The sequence below is a fragment of the Lampetra fluviatilis genome, chromosome 73 (genome assembly GCF_964198595.1).
Source record: "Lampetra fluviatilis chromosome 73, kcLamFluv1.1, whole genome shotgun sequence".
In the NCBI taxonomy this organism is placed as follows: Eukaryota; Metazoa; Chordata; class Hyperoartia; order Petromyzontiformes; family Petromyzontidae; genus Lampetra; species Lampetra fluviatilis.
The window spans coordinates 2,179,850-2,203,791 of record NC_136347.1 but is presented as its reverse complement, the minus strand read 5'-3'; the positions used below and the strand labels follow the sequence as shown (position 1 = coordinate 2,203,791).

The window sequence follows — 23,942 nt, the reverse complement described above, 5'->3', positions numbered from 1 at the left end:
GATGGTACAAAATACCCAGGCAGGTGCTTAGTTTTGGTGAAGCTGATGGTAAGGCCCCACCTCTTAGTGGCACGCTCCAGTCTCAGAGAGACAGACACACACAGAGTCACACACAAACAGATACAAAGACAAAGACACACACACAGACACAGAGTCTCACTGTGAGACCACACGCACCGCACCCACCCAGCTGCTGCTGCTGCTGCTGTGGGGGGAGTCGCTCCCCGTGGAGATGGAGCTGCTGGGGACCTCCAGCCGGGATCCAGGGGGTGGAGGGTGCCCCCCGGCACATGGGGACGTAGTCGTTGCCCCTCATGAGGACGTAGCTGCCCCCCACCTCGTCAGCCACCTCCTCCGGGCCCTGGAAGGGATTTATCGTCGCGATCAACGTTGGATGCCAGAGCTTGGGCAATGTTTTTTTTTCCTTCCCATGGGGCTTAGGGCTTGTGCAATTCAATGTCTATTTAACACGTCGGCTTTAGCGACAAAATATTATCCATAATAGAGTTTTTTTTAAGGTGGTTGTAATTACCGGCAAAACGTCATACTCAAATGGTGAGTGTAGTGGGTGTACTCTCCAACATTCTAGATTTGAAGCTTTTGTGACTGCAAGGATTCATATTCTTAGGTTGTTTCGGTAAAGTCACGTAGGTAAAAAAATTAAAATTAATAAAAGTAAAATAAATAAATAAATTGCTTACGTGACTTTACCGAAAAAACCTAAGAATATTACTCTCCAACACAACGGTTAGTGCTGAACTAGTAACGAATTGGCACATTTTGATTACGTGAGAAACCTTTACTAATTAGGCGATGGGATATTCAGGCGATATAACCCAAGAACCTCTCTTGTGAATTCATTGTCGAGTTCGGAGATACGAACAAATCCAGGCTCTCGGGAACATAACCCGTTTGTAAGTCGATGCCTGTTTGTGTTACACACAATTGTATGTTCCTTCTTATTTATGAGTTTAACAACAGCGCTTCCCTTTTACATTGAACTGTAACACGTTGGACCACGCTGACCATACGTACAATTATACAGTGAGCTGAGAGATACGAACAATCTTCTTGGTTCTTTCGGTAAAGTCACGTCCAAATGGACGCTGTCTTTCCGACAGACCTGTTCTTCACCTGAGGACGGCTGCTTGCGTTGTGGCCGAAACGTCGTGAGAATTTTATTTTGTTATGTTTTATTTTTATTATTTGATTATTTCCCTTCTACGTGACTTTACCGAAAGAACCAAGAAGATGATTCCCTGCAGTCACGAAAGCTTTACATCGAAATTTAACCGCTGGCTGGTTTCTACCCTCGTTAGGGACTCATCGCTACAGAAACAGCCACCGACGCGTTCGCTACGTGTTGGGGAGATTTGTGCTTCGGATCCAGCGGGCCGCCCCGGTTAATGCCGCAGGTTTCAATATAACTCTGAAGATCCCGCAAGACCCAGATTTACTCCTGCCCGCTGGATGTACTCTCGCTACAACGTACTCAACGTGGTGATACGTCGTTTTGCCAGAGTTCTATGTGTCACCACCCCCATCGACACCCAGGAGGAATCTCGGCGACTGCCCCAGGCATCTGAACAGAGCGCTCGAGATGATGTTTTTATTTATCTTATCGATCGCAGGGAACGGGGCGGCCCGTAGGCTTTTGCCACCAATATTATGCATGATGGAGGTTTTTGGGTTAAATCGCGTAAATATGAATGTGTGTTGTTAAGCCCACCACCACCTCACACAGGCAATCAGTAAGAGGTTTGTCACGTAAACAAAACGTGCAAATTCGAACGGCTCTTTGGGAACGTAACCCGTTCGTAAGTCGAGGACTGCCCATAGAAATAAGAGGGTGGCGTGGGGTGTGGGGTGGGGGTGGGGTGGGGTGGCGTGGGGTGGTGTGGGGGTGGTGTGGGGGTGGTGTGGGGTGGGGTGGGGTGGCGTGGGGTGGGGGTGGGGTGGGTTGGCGTGGGGTGGTGTGGGGTGGGGTGGCGTGGGGTGGGGTGGTGTGGGGTGGGGTGGGATGGGGTGGGGTGGCGTGGGGTGGGGTGGTGTGGGGTGGGGGTGGTGTGGTGTGGGGTGGGGTGGCGTGGGGTAGTGTGGGGTGGGGTGGGATGGGGTAGTGTGGGGTGGGGTGGGATGGGGTGGCGTGGCGTGGGGTGGTGTGGGGTGGGGGTGGTGTAGGGTGGGGTGGGGTGGTGTGGGGTGGGGTGGTGTGGGGTGGGGTGGTGTGGGGTGGGGTGGGATGGGGTGGCGTGAGGTGGGGTGGGGTGGCGTGGGGTGGTGTGGGGTGGCGTGGGGTGGGGTGGGGGTGGGGTGGGATGGCGTGGGGTGGTGTGGGGTGGGGTGGTGTAGGGTGGGCGTGGTGTGGGGTGGTGTGGGGTGGGTTGGCGTGGGGTGGTGTAGGGTGGTGTGGGGTGGTGTAGGGGTGGTGTAGGGTGGCGTGAGGTCTCACCGTGTTACCGAGGGTCGTGCCCCCCCCTAGCGAGGGTGACGAGGAGAGGGGGGCGACACGCTGCTGTATGGGCATTGACATGGTCCTGGGGGTGAGGTACGTCGCATCGTCACCCTCGCTGCCCCCCTACACACGCACACAGACACATAGATACACACACAGACACACACAGACAAACACAGACAGACATATAGATACACACACAGACACAGACAGACACATAGATACACACACAGACACACAGACAGACATATAGATACACACACAGACACACACAGACAGACATATAGATACACACAGACACAGACAGACACATAGATACACACACAGACACACACAGAGAGACACATAGATACACACACAGACACATAGATATACACACAGACACACACAGACACACGCACACAGACACAGATACACACACACAGACACACACGGACATACATTTAGATACACACACAGACACATAGATATACACACAGACACACACAGACACACGCACACAGACACAGATAGACACACACAGACACACACGGACATACATTTAGATACACACATAGACACATAGATATGCACACAGACACACACAGACACATGCACACAGACACAGATAGACACACACAGACACACACGGACATACATTTAGATACACACACAGACACATAGATATGCACACAGACACACACAGACACACGCACACAGACACAGATAGACACACACAGACACACACGGACATACATTTAGATACACACACAGACACATAGATATGCACACAGACACACACAGACACACGCACACAGACACAGATAGACACACAGAGACACACACGGACATACATTTAGATACACACACAGACACACACAGAGTTCTGCTTGCTGGGTTTCTTTTCCATCTCGGCCACCGCCACCGCTTTCCCGTAAAATCACCCCCCCTCCCCCCGCCAGGGTAGGCGACACTTCCCCATTGAGCTTCCTCCAGACGAATCCCCGCAATGCGCGTCACCTCGAGGGATGCTCGGGGAAATCAAGCGGTGTCCGTGACGGACCACGTGCTGCTGATCAAGTTTCAAGTATTAGGTGTAGCCCTGTGAGCCATTCGGCTCTTGAATCGGGTGCAACCACAACATACAAAAAAAATATGAACAAGAAAACATCTTAAAGTGACTATGTGACTGAGTGCAAACAGAAGATCCAAGAAAAGACGGCAAAATATTGCAGAAAAAGCAGCGTACACCAACGCTGTGTGCAAAAATCCCAGTGGGATGCAAGTCAAACAACAACACCAACAAGCACAAGACAACTTAGATTAAGGCCATCAGTCTAACTCTGTACTACAACAAACAAACATGGCCATACCGAAAAACTTTTCAAAAATCACCAAAATAAAGCCATAAAAGCAATGAAACAGTGATCATAGGAACTGTGACCGAATTTTCACAATAAACGACGTGAACAACGTGTACTACCAAACTCCGCAGCCATAGCTGGCTGCATGAATCACTCCACAACAGCAGGAGACATTGAATGACGAAACCGGTCATTGCCCTAGAAACGTTTGGGCAGTTCACCAACATTGGTTCATATAGAGCTTGGCTCTGCTGCTGATGATGACACACGGACTGTAACGCCCATCGTATAATAATAATTATTATATATTGTTGTTATTACGGTATTAGCCAGGGCGGCCTGCCAGATCTGTACCACGAACATCTGTGACACAAAGGAGGCTGTCTTGCTCAGGTGTAGGCCAATCGGTTCCAAGGGCAATGCGTCAGAGGTCGTAAACAGGTTTTGTTTCCTTACCCGTACCCGTACCCGGCCGCACCAGGGTCGCAAATGGGTACCCGTACACGTACCCGGCCAGGTACGGGTAGCCGTTCCCTACCCGTACCCTACCCGAAATGAGTGACAAACAGTTACAGCAAACGGGTACCCGTACCCGGCCGGGTACGGGTAGCCGGGTATCGGGTAGGGTACGTGTATCGGGTACCCGATTGCGACCTCTGCAATGCGTGCATCGTTATCAAAGCGCGTGTTTGTGTGCGTTGACCTCGTACTGTTTGTCTTTGGGCGTTGCTCGCTGGTCTACCACCGGTGGTGAGACGAGGCCTTAACGGAGGAGGCTGTAGCTCTGGTCTAGACCAATGATTTCCAATGGCAATGACATGATTACACTGGTCAACACACTTTTTCTGGCATAAGGTATTCCAACGGTTATAAGGTAATTTTGGGGTGCTGATTCCAAATCTGGCATCAGTTTTTGTCTATCACATCAGGTTTATGAGATATCAAATATTGCATATTCAATAAAAACTGCAGAAGAAAAATATTAAATAAATGTGGATATCTACATAAATGATATTATAAACACACTATCCTAAAAATACAGCACCATATTTTAACACTAAAGCAGTCACTGACTCGCAACAACTTGCAATCGTAAGTGACAGAGTTAATTTCGGGTAAAATCAATGAAAATGGGGTATGCCGATAGCATAACAATGAGACGTGATAGAGCAAATCTGAGATCAGATTTGGAATCGGCACCCTGAAATTAGTCTAGAACAGCTGCAAAAGTCCAGGCCAGAATTTTGTTGTTGTTGTTGTTGACCAGTGTTATCGAAGCGTGTGTTCGTCTGCGTGTTTCACCACAAGGAAGATGCGTGGTTCATGCAGACTACTTGACCATGACGCCTCGTGGTGATAATCGCTGTCTATTTGGTGTTTGGACATGTTAACTCCTCCTTGCAGTATCATCATGGGACCTCCTTTGCCAGTACCAAAATATACTAATAGGGGTTTTCCCCTTTTTTCTGGCAACAAAACTGACACCTTTTATGTACTGTCTTTGAAAGTGATTGGTCCACACCAGAGACAGCTTTCTTTAGAGCCTAGTCTCATATGGTGTTCGACCAGATGACGCCAAAAGGCGCACAGTTCAAAGACAACGCACTACAAGAGTAATGAGAGCTCAGGGTGAGCAGCTACATCATGGGACCTCCTTTGCCACTACCAACATCTACTAATAGGGTTTTTCCTCCTTGCAGTGCTGTTCTTGGCTGGAAAGGCTCAAGCCGATTCGTCTTTGTTCAAGCATCAACACTGGCAACGCGTCACCACCCCGAAGATGAATGCAGACGTTAGCGATGTTGATGATGGTGGTGTTGATGGCGTTGATAAGGATGTTGATATTAAATATGTTCATGACGGTATTGATGTTAATTATGTTAATGATGGCGATGATGATGATGCGAATGATGATGTTAATACTGGTTTTGATGATGATGTTGTTGATTATGTGAATGCTGATGCCGCTGTTAATAATCATGTTAATGATGGTGTTGATGATGATGTTGATTCTAATTATGTTTATGATGGTAATGTTAATGATGTTTATGATGATGGTGTTAATGATGTTTATGATGATGGTGTTAATGATGGTGTTTATAATGTTAGCAATGTTAATGATGGTGTTAATGATGGTGTTGATGGTGGTGGTTGCGTTTACAACACCGCTCACAACAACGACGACGACGTCACCTGGCTTCTGGGCGGGGCCCCCAGCGCACTGCTGGGCTGCGATTGGCTGCGCAGACGATGTGGGTGGAGCCTCTGCTCCGCCCCGTGCAATTGGTCGAGCGAGTGGGCGTGGCCTGGCGAGGGGGCGTGGTCACCCGGTAAGGGGGCGTGGCTCCGGGCAGGGACCGGAAAAATGGCCGACGTGCTCCTGGAGATGGCGCCGGACCTGTGATGAGAGGAGCCTCCTGATTGGCCGGCGTTGGCGGAGTAGGCCGGGCTTGGAGATTTCGATTGGTCGGCGGGGTGGGTGCCATCTGTATGACGAACACAGACGAATTGTGACGCACTGCGTACTAGCTAAACTATTAAACTATTTTTATTTTACCAGGTAAGGTCCATTGAGCTTACAAGCGACTTGGCTACCACAAATGAACGCTCAATAGAATGTATAGCGGCAATCAAATACTGTGAACGCGTGATGTTGATTCTCTATGTTGGGGGTGGGGAATCGGAGAACATGCAAACTCCAAATATACAGCAGACATCATTAGGGTCGGGATCGAAACCACAATCTCCTGCATACGAGGCGAGGGGTATAACTTCTCATCACAACCATAGCACCCCAGACACACAAGAGACACACAGAGAGACACAAAGAGAACACACAAACTATAAATATATACCCATTCACTAACTCACCCACTCCTTCACTAACTCACCTACCAATTTACTAGCTCACTCACCCACTCATTCACTAACTCACTCACCCATTCATTCACTAACTCACCCACTCATTCACCAATTCACTCACTGACACATTCACTCACTCAATTACTCACCTACTCACTGACCAACTCACTAACCAAACCACCCACCCATTGATTAACCCACTCACTCACCCACCCACTCACCCACGAACTCTAATTCCTCCAAACCTCGCTGAGGTTATTGTGTTTTTGGCGATCCTCTTTACCTCCGTGTGTACGTCTGGGCCACCACCAGTGATAGCAATTATCTGAACCGATCCTGGCCCTCCTCTAGGTCGAATCAGCCTCGAATGAGTACACGTGGTGCTTAGTAAACATCGCCACTGGGGATACAAAGCCTGTCAGGCAGGAATGGTGCTGGCCTTCGTAGGTTCTCGCGAATCTAATTTTTTTCGACAGTCTGTTATGTTTGCTGTGGGGAGCGGTGGTTCAATGGTTATCACGCTGCGCTACGAACCTGGCGACCCGAGTTTGATTTCCGCTCACGGACACCAACACCACCGGCAATTACCTAAACTGGTCCTGGGTATCCCCTAGGTCAACTCAGCCTCAAATGAGTAGCTGGTGTGGTGTGTGTAAAACATGGCCAATAGGGAGACAAAGGTGGTCGGGCGTGCGTGGTGCTGGCCATCCAACCCCCCTCGTGTGCCACCGTGCCGGCCTTCGTAGGCCCTGCTGCTACTCGCCGCTAACAGTACTTGCTACACGGGGGTGGGGGGGGGGGTCTTTGCATGTATCTGTGTGTGTGTGAGAAAGAGACTGTGGCTAATGTATAGGAGATTGCAAATCACGTTTCCAGGAATCCGAGTCTGCACTTAAAGAAAATGCCATGCGGTGGTTAGTGGTGAAATATTCTCTGCGTGTGGCTTCACAATAACGTGGCCCACGTGGTCGATGTTGTTGATGTTTCCTTATTCACCAAGGTTCCTGTACCTGACACCATCGCAATCATTGAAGACTTGGTTCATCAGGGACTGAATGCTGGGGTACCCCCCCCCTGGTGAGACACTGCTTAACCAATACATACTTCACCTGGAATAAAACTTTCTACAAGCAAATTGAAGGCACCCCAATGGGCTCCCCCCTATCTCCGGTTGTAGCTAACATCTTCATGGAGAAATTTGAGACGGACGCCATCCAGACTGCCACTCTACGCCCGACCTTATGGAAGAGGTACGTAGACGACACTTTTGTCATCTGGCCACATGGCCGGCCTGCTCTAGACCAATTTCTTGACCACATCAATTCCATACACCCAACCATCAGATTCACCATGGAAGTCGAAAAAGATGGCAAGCTACCCTTTTTGGATGTCCTAATCAAAAGGAGACCTGATGGTTCAATGAGCCACTCTGTCTACAGGAAATCCACCCATACGGACGCTTATCTAAAACTGGATTCCCACCACCATCCATCCCAGAAGAATTCCCTCATCAAGACTCTATATCATAGAGCCCAATGCATATCCGACCATGAACACATTTCCAGTGAACTCAAACACATACGCCAAGCTCTTAAGGCTAATGGTTACTCCGACTACACAATCCGCAAAGCCATCTCTCCAACCATCAAGAAGGATCCTGTTGAGGAGCCTTTCAAGACCATCACCTTACCTTACATTGCTGGGGTCACAAAAAAGATCTCCAAAATCCTGATTAAACACAAGATCCAGGTCCGATTCAACACAGTACATAAAATCCGTGATCTGGTACCGTCTGTAAAAGATGTGGTTCCAGACATACAGCACCCTGGTGTCTACAAACTAAGTTGCCTCTGTGGTAGCAGTTACATTGGACAAACCAAACGACATGTCTCGGACCGCATCCGTGAACATAAAGCTGACCTGAAACACGGTAGGACAAACACCTCAGCCGTGGCAGATCACTGTTACAACTCAGTGGGCTCACATGACATTGACTTCTCCAAGACAGAGGTTCTCTGCAAGCCACCTGGCTATCATGAGAGATTCGTTCATGAGGCGATCCACATATACAAACACAGAGACAATTTTAATCGAGAAGATGGATTCTGGCTTAGCAATCATTGGAAGGACGTAATAAACCATTTTGATACACATTAGGGTAGGTAGAATAATACATAGTGTTATGTTGAAATGTGGTTTATTGCAATACAGTATATAATTTAATGTTGGGTTTATCTATGGCAGTATATAGTACGGTATATGCTCGGTTGATGTAAGAGAATAAAGTTTAGATGGAAGCATATTATATAACTTTTACGACGTAGTATTGTAATGTATTACTTGCTGTTAGTAACTCAGCTTATTGTAGAGTATAGTAAGTATACTGATGGTGCTATGCAGTTTATATTTTAGTCTTTGTATGTAGTTTATACCTTAGTTTTCTACGGTGTTGTTTAGTTACTGCAGCTACATATCATTGGCATTCCTTTCCTTTGTCAATGCTAATCCCTGCACCCCCCCTTGGTGCTCTTGATCCTGCATAGTGCGTGGGCATGGTATGACTTTGAAGCCCCCCCGCCCCCTGCGCATTTCGCATGTATATGCTAAACTCATCTTGATATGCACATTCTTTTTGTTAAGGCGCTCTTCTACCACCCCCAACCCAGCTTATATGTAAGTTCCTAGCTTGAAGTGTCTCATTCTTCACCTGAGGACGGCTGCTTGCGTTGTGGCCGAAACGTCGTGAGAATTGTTTAATTTTATTATGTTTTATTTTTATTATTTTATTACTTCCCTTCTACGTGACTTTACCGAAAAAACCAAGAAGATGTAAACACTTATTCTAATGTTTCATCATGATGTTGACGTTGTTGGTTTTACCCAGGAGAGACATCGCTGAGTCTCTCTGGTGGATCCTGTCAACTTTCTGTACGACTGGATGTGATATTCCTACTGCTGTTGCTGCTTCTGCTGTTTGATGCCAATTGAGTTAAACCCATGCAGATCTCAAACTCATACGAGCCTAAGCGTGCTTCAGACCCGGCCGATCCTATGCAGGCCCAACTACTAAATCCTCACACAGCACATCAAAGATGGCTTCTGACCGAAGTTGATCATTGGGTCCAGCGTTTGTTGAGCTATCTTGCATACGAGACTGTTCAACACCACATCTTGACCCAAAAACTGTACCTCATAACTGGCGACCTAGATCTTCGCCAGACCATTCGTAGCCTCACTAAAGAACAGATGCCTCTATATGGAACTAAACGGGAAGAAAAGTAGAGAGCGTTTCCAAAAGAATGGCTTACCACAAGGCAGTGTGCTCGCCTCACTTTCACTCAATATCTACACCAATGATCAGCCGCTTCCTGCTGAATGTCAGCGGTTCATCTATGCTGATGATCTCTGTTATCACCACACAGCAGAGACATTTCGAGGATACAGAGAAGAAGATCTCCGACCATCATCACCTAGCCAGTGAACTGGAACACGTACACCAAGCCCTCAAGATGAATGGATATTCAGACTACACAATCCGTAAAGCTATCACCCCAACCGTTGGGAAAGAACCATCTGAGGACCCAATGAAAACCATTACCGTGCCATACTTAGCAGGGGTCACCAAAAATATTTCCAAAATCATGAGCATACACAAGATCCAGGTTGGATTTAACACAGTACATCCAATTCGTGATCTGATCCCATCTGTGAAGGATGTGATCCCTGACATGCAATACCCCGGCGTCTACAAACTAAGCTGTGTCTACGCCCATTTTAAACCTTTATAAACAGTTTGCCTTTAGAGGCTTACCCCATTTTGTCTTCACCTGATGACGGTTGCTTGCGTTGCGATCGAAACGTCGTAGTTATTGGTATTTTATTTGACCTATTTACGTGACTTTACCGAAAGACTCAAATAATACAATGTGTGCTTGTCAGGAGAAGCAAACCGTGGATCATCTCCTGAGGTGACCTGCAGCAACCACAATACACTTCCTCAAGATTTGGCAATGCCAAACACCAGAAGTCTGTGCAGAATATTGGGAAATACAATAGAGGTTGGACAAGAGAAACGATGAAGAAGTGGAGTGCAGCGCTAACCACACTCGCACAATCACCCATGCACTCAACAACAACAGCAGCCATTCGTTACTAAGTGATGGTGATGTCACCATGATGCTTGTGCCAGGCAAGCTGCACTTTGAGGCCGTGTGAAATGTCGAGGGCTCTCTGCTGACAGAAGGTCACAAAACAGACCCAGGTGTCATGGGTTGACTGAGATGCCTGGAAGATGCACCACCTGTGGCCCCCTGTTGTGCCAACTTGCTGCGTTTTAGCTGCCTGGCGCTCCACTCGTTGTGAGCGTCACTCCTCTGCCCTCCGTTGTTGTTGGAGGGCGACTGCCTTCAACTGCCCAGTAGCATCCTTCACGAGCCTCCTCCTCCACAGAGGCCGATATTGAAACTGCTGGTACCGGTCATCGGCAAGTCCACTCAGCTCCACATCCTCCTGTACCATATCATTTAGCCTCTCTAATTAGCCAACCAAAAGCTGTTTGGGCATGCAGTGGCTGGGCATGCAGGCTACGTTACCCAGCCAACACAGCATCACCTGCCGGAGGAGCTCACTGACGGAGCTGTGTCTAGATCTTTCAAGGATCTGTGAACTCCTCCCACAATCAAGCCTGGTTTAACCCAGGATGGATCGTAGGCAAGCCAGCCTGAATGTTTCTAACCGGCACCGATGTTCCATTACAGGGGTTCACGTTTCGCAAGCGTAGAAAAGAAGGGCATGACTGTGGCCGAGAAGACCCGAAGCTTTGTGCGGAGCGACAGACCAGGTAGCTTCCACACATAGTAACAGTAGCGGAGAGACAGGGAGGTGACGAGCTGTCTCACCAGACACACCCGGTAGTGATCACAGCAGCAGTAGCGAAGAGACAGGGAGGTCACGGGCTGTCTCACCGGTCACAGCCGGTGGTGACCACAGCAGCAGTAGCGGAGAGACAGGGAGGTCACCGGCTGTGTCACTGGACACAGCCGGTGGTGATCACAGCAGCAGTAGCGGAGAGACAGGGAGGTCACGGGCTCTCTCACCGTGTTGCCCACACAGCTGACGCAGCGCCTTGACCCACGCGTGCATCTCGTGTGCCGAGTCGGCCTCCAGCACGTATGCGCGCTCCGGCGTGCGCAGCCCAAACACGTAGCCCAGGGACGAGGGTGGATCAGCCGCGGTGCCTCCACTCCTCTCGTGGTTCTCCAACCCCTTCTCCTCCTCCTGCGATGGAGTCGGAGTCGGCGTTTAGACTCTGAACGAACTTTATATTTGAAGCTTTCGTGACTGCAAGGATTAATATTTTTAGGTTGTTTTTTCGGTAAAGTCACGTAGGTAAAAAAATTAAATTAATGAAAGTCAAATAAAAATAAAATAAAAATCACCACGTTTCGGAGGCAACACAAGCTTCCGTCTTCAGGTGGAACCGTCACAGCACGATAGCTGTATCAAGTGAGAGAAATTCCAAGAAAACAGTCCTTGTATATATACTGGTTGAGGGTGGGAGGTCCCTTATTTTATTTTATTTTACTTTTATTAATTTATTTTTTACCTACGTGACTTTACCGAAAAAACCTAAGAACATGAATTTCTGAACGAACTATTAAACAATTTTTTTTTTACCAGGTGTAAAGCTCTTTTTAAGAAGCGATTTCCATGGCCATCGCGTAACGACAGCTCAACTAGGTTGGCTTATCGTCATCGTCCTCATGTGGGAATGTACAGCAGCAGCAGCAGCCAAATACTCTGAACGCGTGGTGACGTTGATTCTAAATGTGGAGAGAAAAACCGGATGATCCGGAGAAAAATCCACACGACCACAGAGACACACGAACTGCACAAATACAGCAGCAGGCGTCAGGGTTGGATCGAACCCATGAACTCCTGCATACCAGGCGATGATGATGCCGTGTTTGATGACGCTGTGACTGATGATGCTGTGTGTGTGATGACGCTGTGTTTAATGACGCTGTGTTTGATGACGATGTGTTTAATGACGCTGTGTTTAAGGACGCTGTGTTTAATGACGATGTGTTTAATGACGATGTGTTTAATGACGATGTGTTTAATGACGATGTGTTTAATGACGATGTGTTTAATGACGCTGTGTTTAATGACGATGTGTTTAATGACGATGTGTTTGATGACGCTGTGTTTGATGACGCTGTGTTTGATGACGCTGTGTTTGATGACGCTGTGTTTGATGACGCTGTGTTTGATGACGCTGTGTTTAATGACGCTGTGTTTAATGACGCTGTGTTTGATGACGCTGTGTTTGATGACGCTGTGTTTGATGACGCTGTGTTTGATGACGCTGTGTTTGATGACGCTGTGTTTGATGACGCTTTGTTTGATGACGATGTGTTTGATGACGCTGTGTTTGATGACGCTGTGTTTGATGACGCTTTGTTTGATGATGCTGTGTTTGATGACGCTGTGTTTGATGACGCTGTGTTTGATGACGCTGTGTTTGATGACGCTGTGTTTGATGACGCTTTGTTTGATGACGCTTTGTTTGATGACGCTGTGTTTGATGACGCTGTGTTTGATGACGCTGTGTTTGATGACGCTTTGTTTGATGACGCTGTGTTTGATGACGCTGTGTTTGATGACGCTGTGTTTGATGACGCTTTGTTTGATGACGCTTTGTTTGATGACGCTTTGTTTGATGACGCTGTGTTTGATGACGCTGTGTTTGATGACGCTGTGTTTGATGACGCTTTGTTTGATGACGCTGTGTTTGATGACGCTGTGTTTGATGACGCTGTGTTTGATGACGCTGTGTTTGATGACGCTGTGTTTGATGACGCTTTGTTTGATGACGCTGTGTTTGATGACGCTGTGTTTGATGACGCTTTGTTTGATGACGCTTTGTTTGATGACGCTGTGTTTAATGACGCTGTGTTTGATGACGCTGTGTTTGATGACGCTTTGTTTGATGACGCTGTATTTGATGACGCTGTGTTTGATGACGCTGTGTTTGATGACGCTGTGTTTGATGACGCTGTGTTTGATGACGCTTTGTTTGATGACGCTTTGTTTGATGACGATGTGTTTGATGACGCTGTGTTTGATGACGATGTGTTTGATGACGCTTTGTTTGATGACGATGTGTTTGATGACGATGTGTTTGATGACGCTGTGTTTGATGACGCTTTGTTTGATGACGCTGTGTTTGATGACGCTTTGTTTGATGACGCTGTGTTTGATGACGATGTGTTTGATGACGCTGTGTTTGATGACGCTGTGTTTGATGACGCTTTGTTTGATGACGCTTTGTTTGATGACGCTGTGTTTGATGACGCTGTGTTTGATGACGCTGTGTTTGATGACGCTTTGTTTGATGACGCTGTGTTTGATGACGCTGTGTTTGATGACGCTGTGTTTGATGACGCTGTGTTTGATGACGCTTTGTTTGATGACGCTGTGTTTGATGACGCTGTGTTTGATGACGCTTTGTTTAATGACGATGTGTTTGATGACGCTTTGTTTGATGACGCTGTGTTTGATGACGCTGTGTTTGATGACGCTGTGTTTGATGACGCTGTGTTTGATGACGCTGTGTTTAATGACGCTGTGTTTAATGACGCTGTGTTTAATGACGCTGTGTTTGATGACGCTTTGTTTGATGACGCTGTGTTTGATGACGCTGTGTTTAATGACGCTGTGTTTGATGACGCTTTGTTTGATGACGCTGTGTTTAATGACGCTGTGTTTAATGACGATGTGTTTAATGACGCTGTGTTTAATGACGCTGTGTTTAATGACGCTGTGTTTAATGACGATGTGTTTGATGACGCTGTGTTTGATGACGCTTTGTTTGATGACGCTGTGTTTGATGACGCTGTGTTTAATGACGCTGTGTTTAATGACGATGTGTTTAATGACGCTGTGTTTAATGACGCTGTGTTTAATGACGGTGTGTTTAATGACGCTGTGTTTAATGACGCTGTGTTTAATGACGCTGTGTGTGATGACGCTGCGAGTGATGATGTTGTGTGATCATGGTGTGAGTGATGACGCTATGAGTGATGATGCTGATTCGTAAGCGCGGACGTTCGTAATTTCGGAACGTTTGCAAGTACGGGGACTGCCTGTAAATCTCTACAAGATACAGGAAAACCTTGGATTGCGAGTAACTTGGTCTGCGAGTGTTTTGCAAGAAGAGCTAATTTTTAAATAATAATTAATTTGATAAACCAGCGAGGTCTTGCCATACGAGTAGCACGTGTACACGCTTTGTCTGCCGTGCGTCACGTGATCACAATTGACATACGAGCGCTTTGATCTACGAGTGCTTTGATCTACGAGTGCTTTGATATACGAGTGCTTTGATCTACGAGTGCTTTGATCTACGAGTGCTTTGATCTACGAGTGCTTTGATCTACGAGTGCTTTGATCTACGAGTGCTTTGATATACGAGCGCTTTGATCTACGAGTGCTTTGATCTACGAGTGCTTTGATCTACGAGTGCTTTGATCTACGAGTGCTTTGATATACGAGCGCTTTGATCTACGAGTGCTTTGATCTACGAGTGCTTTGATCTACGAGTGCTTTGATCTACGAGTGCTTTGATATACGAGTGCTTTGATATACGAGTGCTTTGATCTACGAGCGCTTTGATCTACGAGTGCTTTGATATACGAGTGCTTTGATATACGAGTGCTTTGATATACGAGTGCTTTGATCTACGAGTGCTTTGATCTACGAGTGCTTTGATCTACGAGCGCTTTGATCTACGAGTGCTTTGATCTACGAGTGCTTTGATCTACGAGTGCTTTGATATACGAGTGCTTTGATCTACGAGCGCTTTGATCTACGAGTGCTTTGATATACGAGTGCTTTGATCTACGAGTGCTTTGATCTACGAGTGCTTTGATCTACGAGTGCTTTGATATACGAGTGCTTTGATTTACGAGTGCTTTGATCTACGAGTGCTTTGATATACGAGTGCTTTGATCTACGAGTGCTTTGATATACGAGTGCTTTGATCTACGAGTGCTTTGATCTACGAGTGCTTTGATCTACGAGTGCTTTGATATACAAGTGCTTTGATCTACGAGTGCTTTGATATACGAGTGCTTTGATCTACAAGTGCTTTGATCTACGAGTGCTTTGATATACAAGTGCTTTGATCTACGAGTGCTTTGATATACGAGTGCTTTGATCTACGAGTGCTTTGATCTACGAGTGCTTTGATATACGAGCGCTTTGATCTACGAGCGCTTTGATCTACGAGTGCTTTGATATACGAGTGCTTTGATCTACGAGTGCTTTGATCTACGAGTGCTTTGATCTACGAGCGCTTTGATCTACGAGCGCTTTGATCTACGAGTGCTTTGATCTACGAGTGCTTTGATCTACGAGTGCTTTGATCTACGAGTGCTTTGATCTACGAGCGCTTTGATCTACGAGCGCTTTGATCTACGAGTGCTTTGATCTACGAGCGCTTTGATCTACGAGTGCTTTGATCTACGAGTGCTTTGATCTACGAGTGCTTTGATCTACGAGTGCTTTGATCTACGAGCGCTTTGATCTACGAGTGCTTTGATCTACGAGCGCTTTGATCTACGAGTGCTTTGATCTACGAGTGCTTTGATCTACGAGTGCTTTGATATACGAGTGCTTTGATCTACGAGTGCTTTGATATACGAGTGATTTGATCTACGAGTGCTTTGATATACAAGTGCTTTGATCTACGAGTGCTTTGATCTACGAGTGCTTTGATCTACGAGTGCTTTGATATACAAGTGCTTTGATCTACGAGTGCTTTGATCTACGAGTGCTTTGATCTACGAGTGCTTTGAATGACAAACACGTCTCCGGTACGAATTCTGCTCGCAATCCAAGGTTTCACTGCGTTTAACAAAGTTGAGAGTTTAAGACCAACACCACCCACCGGACTCGCCTGGAACGTGGCAGAGACGACGCTGCCCCCCCCAACTCCCGCTCGGCGGGGGGCCTGTTGGGGGGCCTGCTGGGGGGCCTGTTGGGGGGCCTGTTGGGGGGCCTGTTGGGGGGCCTGTTGGGGGGCCCGCTGGGAGGCACAGGCTAGGGCTGAGCACTGCCGCAGGGGGATGCAGCGCAGTGGGCAGCGAGCACGAGGCCCCTTGAAGTACTCGAGTCGGTCCGAGTCGCCCGTCAGACGGCCGCTCTTCAGCACGAACCAGCGGCGCTTCCACTGACACGCACACACAGAGACACACACACAGAGACAGATACACACACACAGACACACACACAGAGACAGAGAGACACACACACAGACACACACAGACACAGTCGCCCGTCAGACGGCCGCTCTTCAGCACGAACCAGCGGTGCTTCCACTGACACACGCACAGAGACAGAGAAAGACAGACACACAGACACACACAGAGAGACACACAGACACACACAGACACACACACACTCAATCTCTCACACACACAGAGACACACACAGACTCAAACTCACACACACAGAGACACACACACAGACACACACACAGAGACACAGAGACATGCACAGACTCAATCTCTCACACACACAGAGACACACACAGTCAAACTCACACACACAGACACACACAGACACACACACAGACACACACACAAACTCACACACACACAGACACACACACAGACACGCACAGAGACAGAGACACACACAGAGACACACACAGACACACACACACACAGACACGCACACAGAGACACAGAGACACACACAGAGACACACACAGAGACACAGAGGCACACACAGACACACACAGACTCAAACTCACACACACACACAGAGACATCGGTTCCCTGTGCAGCCTTCAACGGAGCGTCTGGGCAAGTTCTGCTAGTGGCGCGTAGCACCTAACACAGACTCACACAGACTCGGACAAGCATAGACACAAACTCATACACACACAGACTCATAGATAGACACAGACTCGGACAAGCATAGACACAGACTCGCACACAAGGACAACAACCTCAACCACCATAACAGAAAAGACAAAGATCCCCCTTGTAGCCTTAACAGACTGTTGGGGTCAAGTGCTGGTTACCGAACAGCACCTATGAAGACCGGCACGGCACACGAGGGGGTGGGTGGCCAGCACCACGCCAGGCCGCCTTTATCTCCCCAGTACACATCGCACCAGGTACTAAGCTCAGGGTGAGCCTAGCGGAGGTCCAGACCGGTTCAGATCATCGCCACTGGGATCGTGGTGCAGCGCGTTGACCCGCTGTGCCACTGTGTAGGAAACCAGCAGTTCCTAAGGAACTGCACTGCGGCCATCTTGTTCTAAAGTCTCCACCGATGAAATGCCCAAATGCGACCGGCAGCTGTGGGAGAGAAACAACCGCTGGCTGTTCTTGGTTCTTTCGGTGAAGTCACGTAGAAGGGAAATCATAAAATAATAAAAATTTAACATAATAAAATACAATTCTCACGACGTTTCGGCCACAACGCAAGCAGCCGTCCTCAGGTGAAGAACATATCTGTTCTGAACATATCTGAACATATCTGTTCTTCACCTGAGGACGGCTGCTTGCGTTGTGGCCGAAACGTCGTGAGAATTGTATTTTATTATGTTTTATTTTCATGATTTCATTATTTCCCTTCTACGTGACTTTACCGAAAGAACCAAGAAGATGAATCCCTGCTGCAGTCACGAAAGCTTTACATCGAAATTTAACCGCTGGCTAGTTTCTACCCTCGTTAGGGATTCGAAGGCACAGAAACAGATTTGTGCTTCGGATCCAGTGGGCCGCCCCGGTTAATGCCGCACGTTTCAATGCCACAACACCCCGATTTACTTCCGCCCGCTGGACGTACTCTCGCTACAACGTACTCAACGTGGTGATACGTCGTTTTGCCAGAGTTCTATGTATCACCACCCCCATCGACACCCAGGAGGAATCTCGTCGACTGCCCCGGGCCCCCGAACGGAGCGCTCGAGATGATGTTTTTATTTATCTTATCGATCGCAGAGAGCGCGGCGGCGCGTCGGCTTCCAGGAATCGGCTGCGGAAACTCTCTCTGACGTCACCGCGGCAGAAACACCGAGTCACAACCACCACCAACCAACCAACCACCAGCACAGACAAAGGTCCCCCGTGTAGCCTTGAACAGAACGTCGGGGCAAGTGCTGTTCGTAGTGAGTAGCAGCGCATAGGCGCTGCTACCAGTGGCGATGTTTATTACACACCGCACGAGGTACTCATTTGAGTCTGAGTCGACCTAGGGGAGGCCCAGGACCCATTCAGATAGTCGTCGCTTGTGTTGGTGGCCGCGAGTGGAAATCGAACTCGGGTCGCCAGTTTTGTAGCGTGGCGCGTCAACCACTGTGCCACCGCTCACCACCCCACCTCCACCCTCCACTGTTGTGTCAGGCGAGGTAGACTCACAAGGCCACGCAAAGTGTCAAAGGCTCTCTGCTGACAGGAGGTCACCGGACAGACCCAGGTGCCATGGGGTTGACTGAGACGACTGGCAGATGCACCACCTGTGCCCCTACTGTGCTTTAGCCACCCCAGCACTCCGATTGTTCCCTCCGTTGTTGCTGGAGGGCGACTGCCTCCAACTGCCCAGTGGTGTCCTTCACGAGCCTCCTCCACAGAGGCCGATCTTGACACTGCTGGCTCTATCCATTAGCCCCCTCTATCTGGCCAAACAGAAGTTGCTTGGGCATGAGGTGGCTGGGCATGCGGGCTACGTGACCCAGCCAATGCAGCCTCGCCTGTCACTGGTTCTTCACGTTCTGTCGATGTAGATGCCACTGGTTCTTCATGTTCTGCAGATGTAGATGCCACTGGTTCCTCGTGTTCTGGAAATGTAGATGTCACTGATTCTTCATGTTCTAAAGATGTAGATGCCACTGGTTCTTCATGTTCTAAAGATGTAGATGCTACTGGTTCTTCATGTTCTAAAGATGTAGATGCAACTGGTTCTTCACGTTTTGGAGATGTAGATGTCACTGATTCTTCATGTTCTGGAGATGTAGATGTCACTGATTCTTCATGTTCTAAAGATGTAGATGCAACTGGTTCTTCACGTTCTGGAGATGTAGATGTCACTGATTCTTCATGTTCTGGAGATGTAGATGTCACTGATTCTTCATGTTCTAAAGATGTAGATGCAACTGGTTCTTCACGTTCTATAGATGTAGATGCCACTGGTTCTTCGTGTTCTGCAGATGTAGATGCCACTGGTTCTTGACGTTTTGGAGATGTAGATACCACTGATTCTTCATGTTCTGCAGATGTAGATGCCACTTGTTCTTCATGTTCTGTAGATGTAAATGCCACTGGTTCTTCATGTTCTGTAGATGTAGATGCCACTGGTTCTTCATGTTCTGTAGATGTAGATGCCACTGGTTCTTCGTGTTCTGCAGATGTAGATGCCACTGGTTCTTCACGTTCTGGAGATGTAGATACCACTGGTTCTTCATGTTCTAAAGATGTAGATGCCACTGGTTCTTCGTGTTCTGGAGATGTAGATGTCACTGATTCTTCATGTTCTGCAGATGTAGATGCCACTGGTTTTTCGTGTTCTGGAGATGTAGATGCCACTGGTTCTTCACGTTCTAAAGATGTAGATGCCACTGGTTCTTCACGTTCTGCAGATGTAGATGCCACTGGTTCTTCGTGTTCTGTAGATGTAGATGCCACTGGTTCTTCGTGTTCTGCATTGAAGGCTGCTGCGTCGGGTGTCACTGCACCTCGACTGGAGAATCATCCGAATCAGAATTGTCATTTAGACTGCAGGAGAAATCTGACAAGGATACAAAGCTCCATTTTCCACAGGATGTCCAGTAAAATTCGATACACGGAGTTCCAGTGTAACTAACTTAGGAATGATTACCATCTGTTTAATGGTTATAAATAAACACGCTGAAATTACTTATTAAATAAGATGTGTATCTGTATCTATGGGACCTTCTTGCCAGAATCCAAGATGATGAAAAAATAAGAATAGGCTTTAGCCTTTTTGGCAATATATCAGTTTCAAAGATTATTTATACATTGACAGAGCATGTTTACACCATTAAATGCTTACCCCGAGCTCTCATACTTTGATGGTGCATTGTCTTTGAGTTGTGCGCCTTTTGGCGTCATCTGGTCCAACCCATGTGAGACTAGGCTCTAAGGAAAGCTGTCTCGGGTGTGGACCAATCAACTTCAAGGACAGTGCATACATTGTCAGAGTTATGTTTTTTGTTTGCATTATGACTGCAGGTATTGTGGTCTATGCAAACATGACTCCTTGTAAAAAAAAAAGGTGTCAGTTTTGTTGCCAGATAGAAGGGTAAAAAAACAATTATCAGAGCATGTTGATTTGCATTTTTTTTTACAAGTATGTGTGTTTCATGCAGAATTGATGCCTTGCAAAAATGTATCCATTTGGTGTTTGACCATCTTAACACAACTCCTGTTTCAGTGCCAGAAAGGGTTAAACGTATTCTTATTGTTTAATAAATTACTATATAAATAAGAGTAACATGGCATTTCGTCACTATGTTTACGTGATTAATGTCTGCTTTTATTTATTCATGTTCATACTGTCAAGTATGACATTAACTTAAATATAATTTGTCTTTGTTGACAATGTGAATTCTAAGTTATGAAGTGTTTATAGTATGAAATGGTAAGTTACGAAGGCTGGCATCGCAATAGTGCTAATGGTATAAGTTATTCACGATACAAAGTTTCAACAAACGAGCAAAGCTCCAGGAACGTATCTGCTGCGTATATGGAGGTATTACTTATTGTTGTCTTCGTTTACAATGTGAATGGTGAGTTATGAAGTGTTCATAGTGTGAAATGGTAAGTTACAAAGGCTGGGAACACATCCGCACAGTGCTAATGGTATAAGTTATTCACGATACGAAGTTTCGAACGAAGCTCTAGGAACACATCTGCTTAGTATATCGAGGTTTTACTGTGAACCTATTATTTTTGAGCCTCCAACTCTTTCCCAGAGTGATCACCAGATCATCAGCTTACATAACACGGTTAACCAATAGGGAGCCATCCATCAGCTTCCCATTGTATCTGGACCCGATGGAGATTCCTCCGGCAGAGCCATGGAGGGCTTCTAAAACGAAGTGGTCGAAGATGATGTTCAATAAATGTGGGAGCCAGAGGGCATCCCTGTAGCACCCCAAGGTGAACAGGAAATGTAACCCACTCCTGGCCACGTAGCTTTACCCAGGGGCATGCCCACCACCATGAAGGCCCTTAACGATTGTGAGCAGAGAGTCAGGGACTCAGAAAGCGCGAGGAATATCCCAAAAGACCTGTCCTATTGATGGTATTGTAGGCAGAGGTCGCAAACGGGTTTTGATTCCTTACCCGTACCCGTACCCGGCCGCACCAGGGTCGCAAACGGGTACCCGCACCCGTACCCGGCCGGGTACGGGTAGGGTACGGGTATCGGGTACCCGATTGCGACCTCTGGGATGAAGCCATGTTGCAGGCGCGGGTGGGTTGATTCTAGGAACTTGAATTGTGAGAAGAGACAAGACGTTGGGAAATGAGTGACAAACAGTTACTCACGTGACTCACGGCCTACCCGTACCCGGCCGCACCAGGGTCGCAAACAGGTACCCGTACCCGGCCGGGTACGGGTAGCCGGGTATCGGGTAGGGTACGGGTATCGGGTACCCTGTTGCGACCTCTGATTGTAGGCGCTTGGCAGGTCAACAAAGCAAAGATGTAGGTCCCGTTGGCATTTCAAAACACGCACGCTCTTAGCCACGCACGTAAACATGCCGGGGGCAGCCGCAAAACCACACGCAGAAGTTATTTATGAGTCAAGAGTGAAATTTTGCCGAAACTACAAAATATATGCACAACAATCCACAGTGCGTGTTGCACTGTGGATGTTGACAGGGCTGTTGGGGCCAGTGACGTTAGTGAGTATACACATCGACACACTTACACAAAGACAGGCATAGACACCGACTCACTCACAAAGACGCACAGACACCACACCAACAGTCTTAGACCACACACTAAGACAACAACAACAACAGTGCCAGACCACACCAAGACAACAACAACAACAGTGCCAGACCACACCACTACACTATACACTACACTACACACTACACTACATACTACACTATACACTACACTATACACTACACTACTATACACTACACTACTATACACTACACTATAGACTAAACTACTATACACTACACACTACACTACACACTACACTACGCTATACTACTATACACTACACTACTATACACTACACTTATACACTATACTACTATACACTACACTATACACTACACTACTACACTACACACTACTATACTACACACTACACTATACACTACACGATACACTACACTACACACTACACTATACACTACACTATACACTACACTATACATTAGTGCTGTACTAGTAAATGCGGGTTTGAGGCGACGTAAATGCGGGTTTAGGCGACGTAAATGCGGGTCGTGGTGTCACTCACGGCACGGCAGAGTTTCTTCTCGGAGGGAGATTTGCGTAGCCAGCCGCTCATCAACTCGTCACTCATCGTGATGCTGCTGCTGCTGGTGGTGCTGGTGACACGGGGGGAGACACGTGGAGACACAGGGAGACACAGGGAGACAGACACGGGGAGACAGAGCCCGTGTGAGACACAGAGAGACACAGTGAGACACGGGGAGACAGGGAGAGACAGGGGGAGACACGGGGAGACAGACCCCGTGTGAGACAGGGGGAGACACGGGGAGGCACAGGGAGACACGGGGAGACAGAGCCCGTGTGAGACACAGGGAGACACGGGGAGACGCGTGGGACAGGGAGACACAGGGAGACACAGGGAGACAGGGGGAGACAGACACAGGGAGACACGGGGAGACAGGGGGAGACAGAGCCCGTGTGAGACACAGGGAGACACAGGGAGACGCGTGGGACAGGGAGACACAGGGAGACAGGGGGAGACAGACACAGGGAGACACGCGGAGACACGGGGAGACAGAGCCCGTGAGAGACAGGGGGAGACACGGGGAGACAGAGCCCGTGAGAGACAGGGGGAGACACAGTGAGACAGAGCCCGTGAGAGACAGGGGGAGACACGGGGAGACAGAGCCCGTGAGAGACAGGGGGAGACACAGTGAGACAGAGCCCGTGTGGGACGCGGTGCGAGATGCGTGGGGAACTCAGCGAGTCGCTGTTGCAACTCGCTCACTCAGAGACTCCTCGGAGACTCCACCCCCCCTCCCCCCT

The 23,942-nt window shown here is 47.9% G+C and overlaps 1 protein-coding gene across 1 annotated transcript; it reads right to left on the bottom strand.

Moving 5' to 3' along the window:
* Nucleotides 1-22: 22 nt before the first annotated feature.
* Nucleotides 23-23,942, bottom strand: LOC144953232 (uncharacterized). The gene is made up of 6 exons (XM_078883791.1): nt 23,182-23,942; nt 16,613-16,894; nt 11,757-11,937; nt 5,992-6,284; nt 2,453-2,578; nt 23-361 (listed from the first exon to the last, which is right to left on the bottom strand). The coding sequence occupies exons 1-6, from the start codon at nt 23,245-23,247 to the stop codon at nt 107-109; spliced, it is 1,203 nt and encodes a 400-aa protein (XP_078739917.1). The 5' UTR covers nt 23,248-23,942; the 3' UTR covers nt 23-106.

Bases quoted from the DNA above. Each gene is read 5' to 3' on its own strand.
- LOC144953232 (XM_078883791.1), bottom strand. From the start codon at position 23,247: ATGAGTGACGAGTTGATGAGCGGCTGGCTACGCAAATCTCCCTCCGAG. The intron at 16,895-23,181 runs GTGAGTGACACC...TGTGCGTGTCAG, and splicing joins AGAAGAAACTCTGCCGTGCC to TGGAAGCGCCGCTGGTTCGT. The intron at 362-2,452 runs GTGAGACCTCAC...AATCCCTTCCAG, and splicing joins GCACGACCCTCGGTAACACG to GGCCCGGAGGAGGTGGCTGA.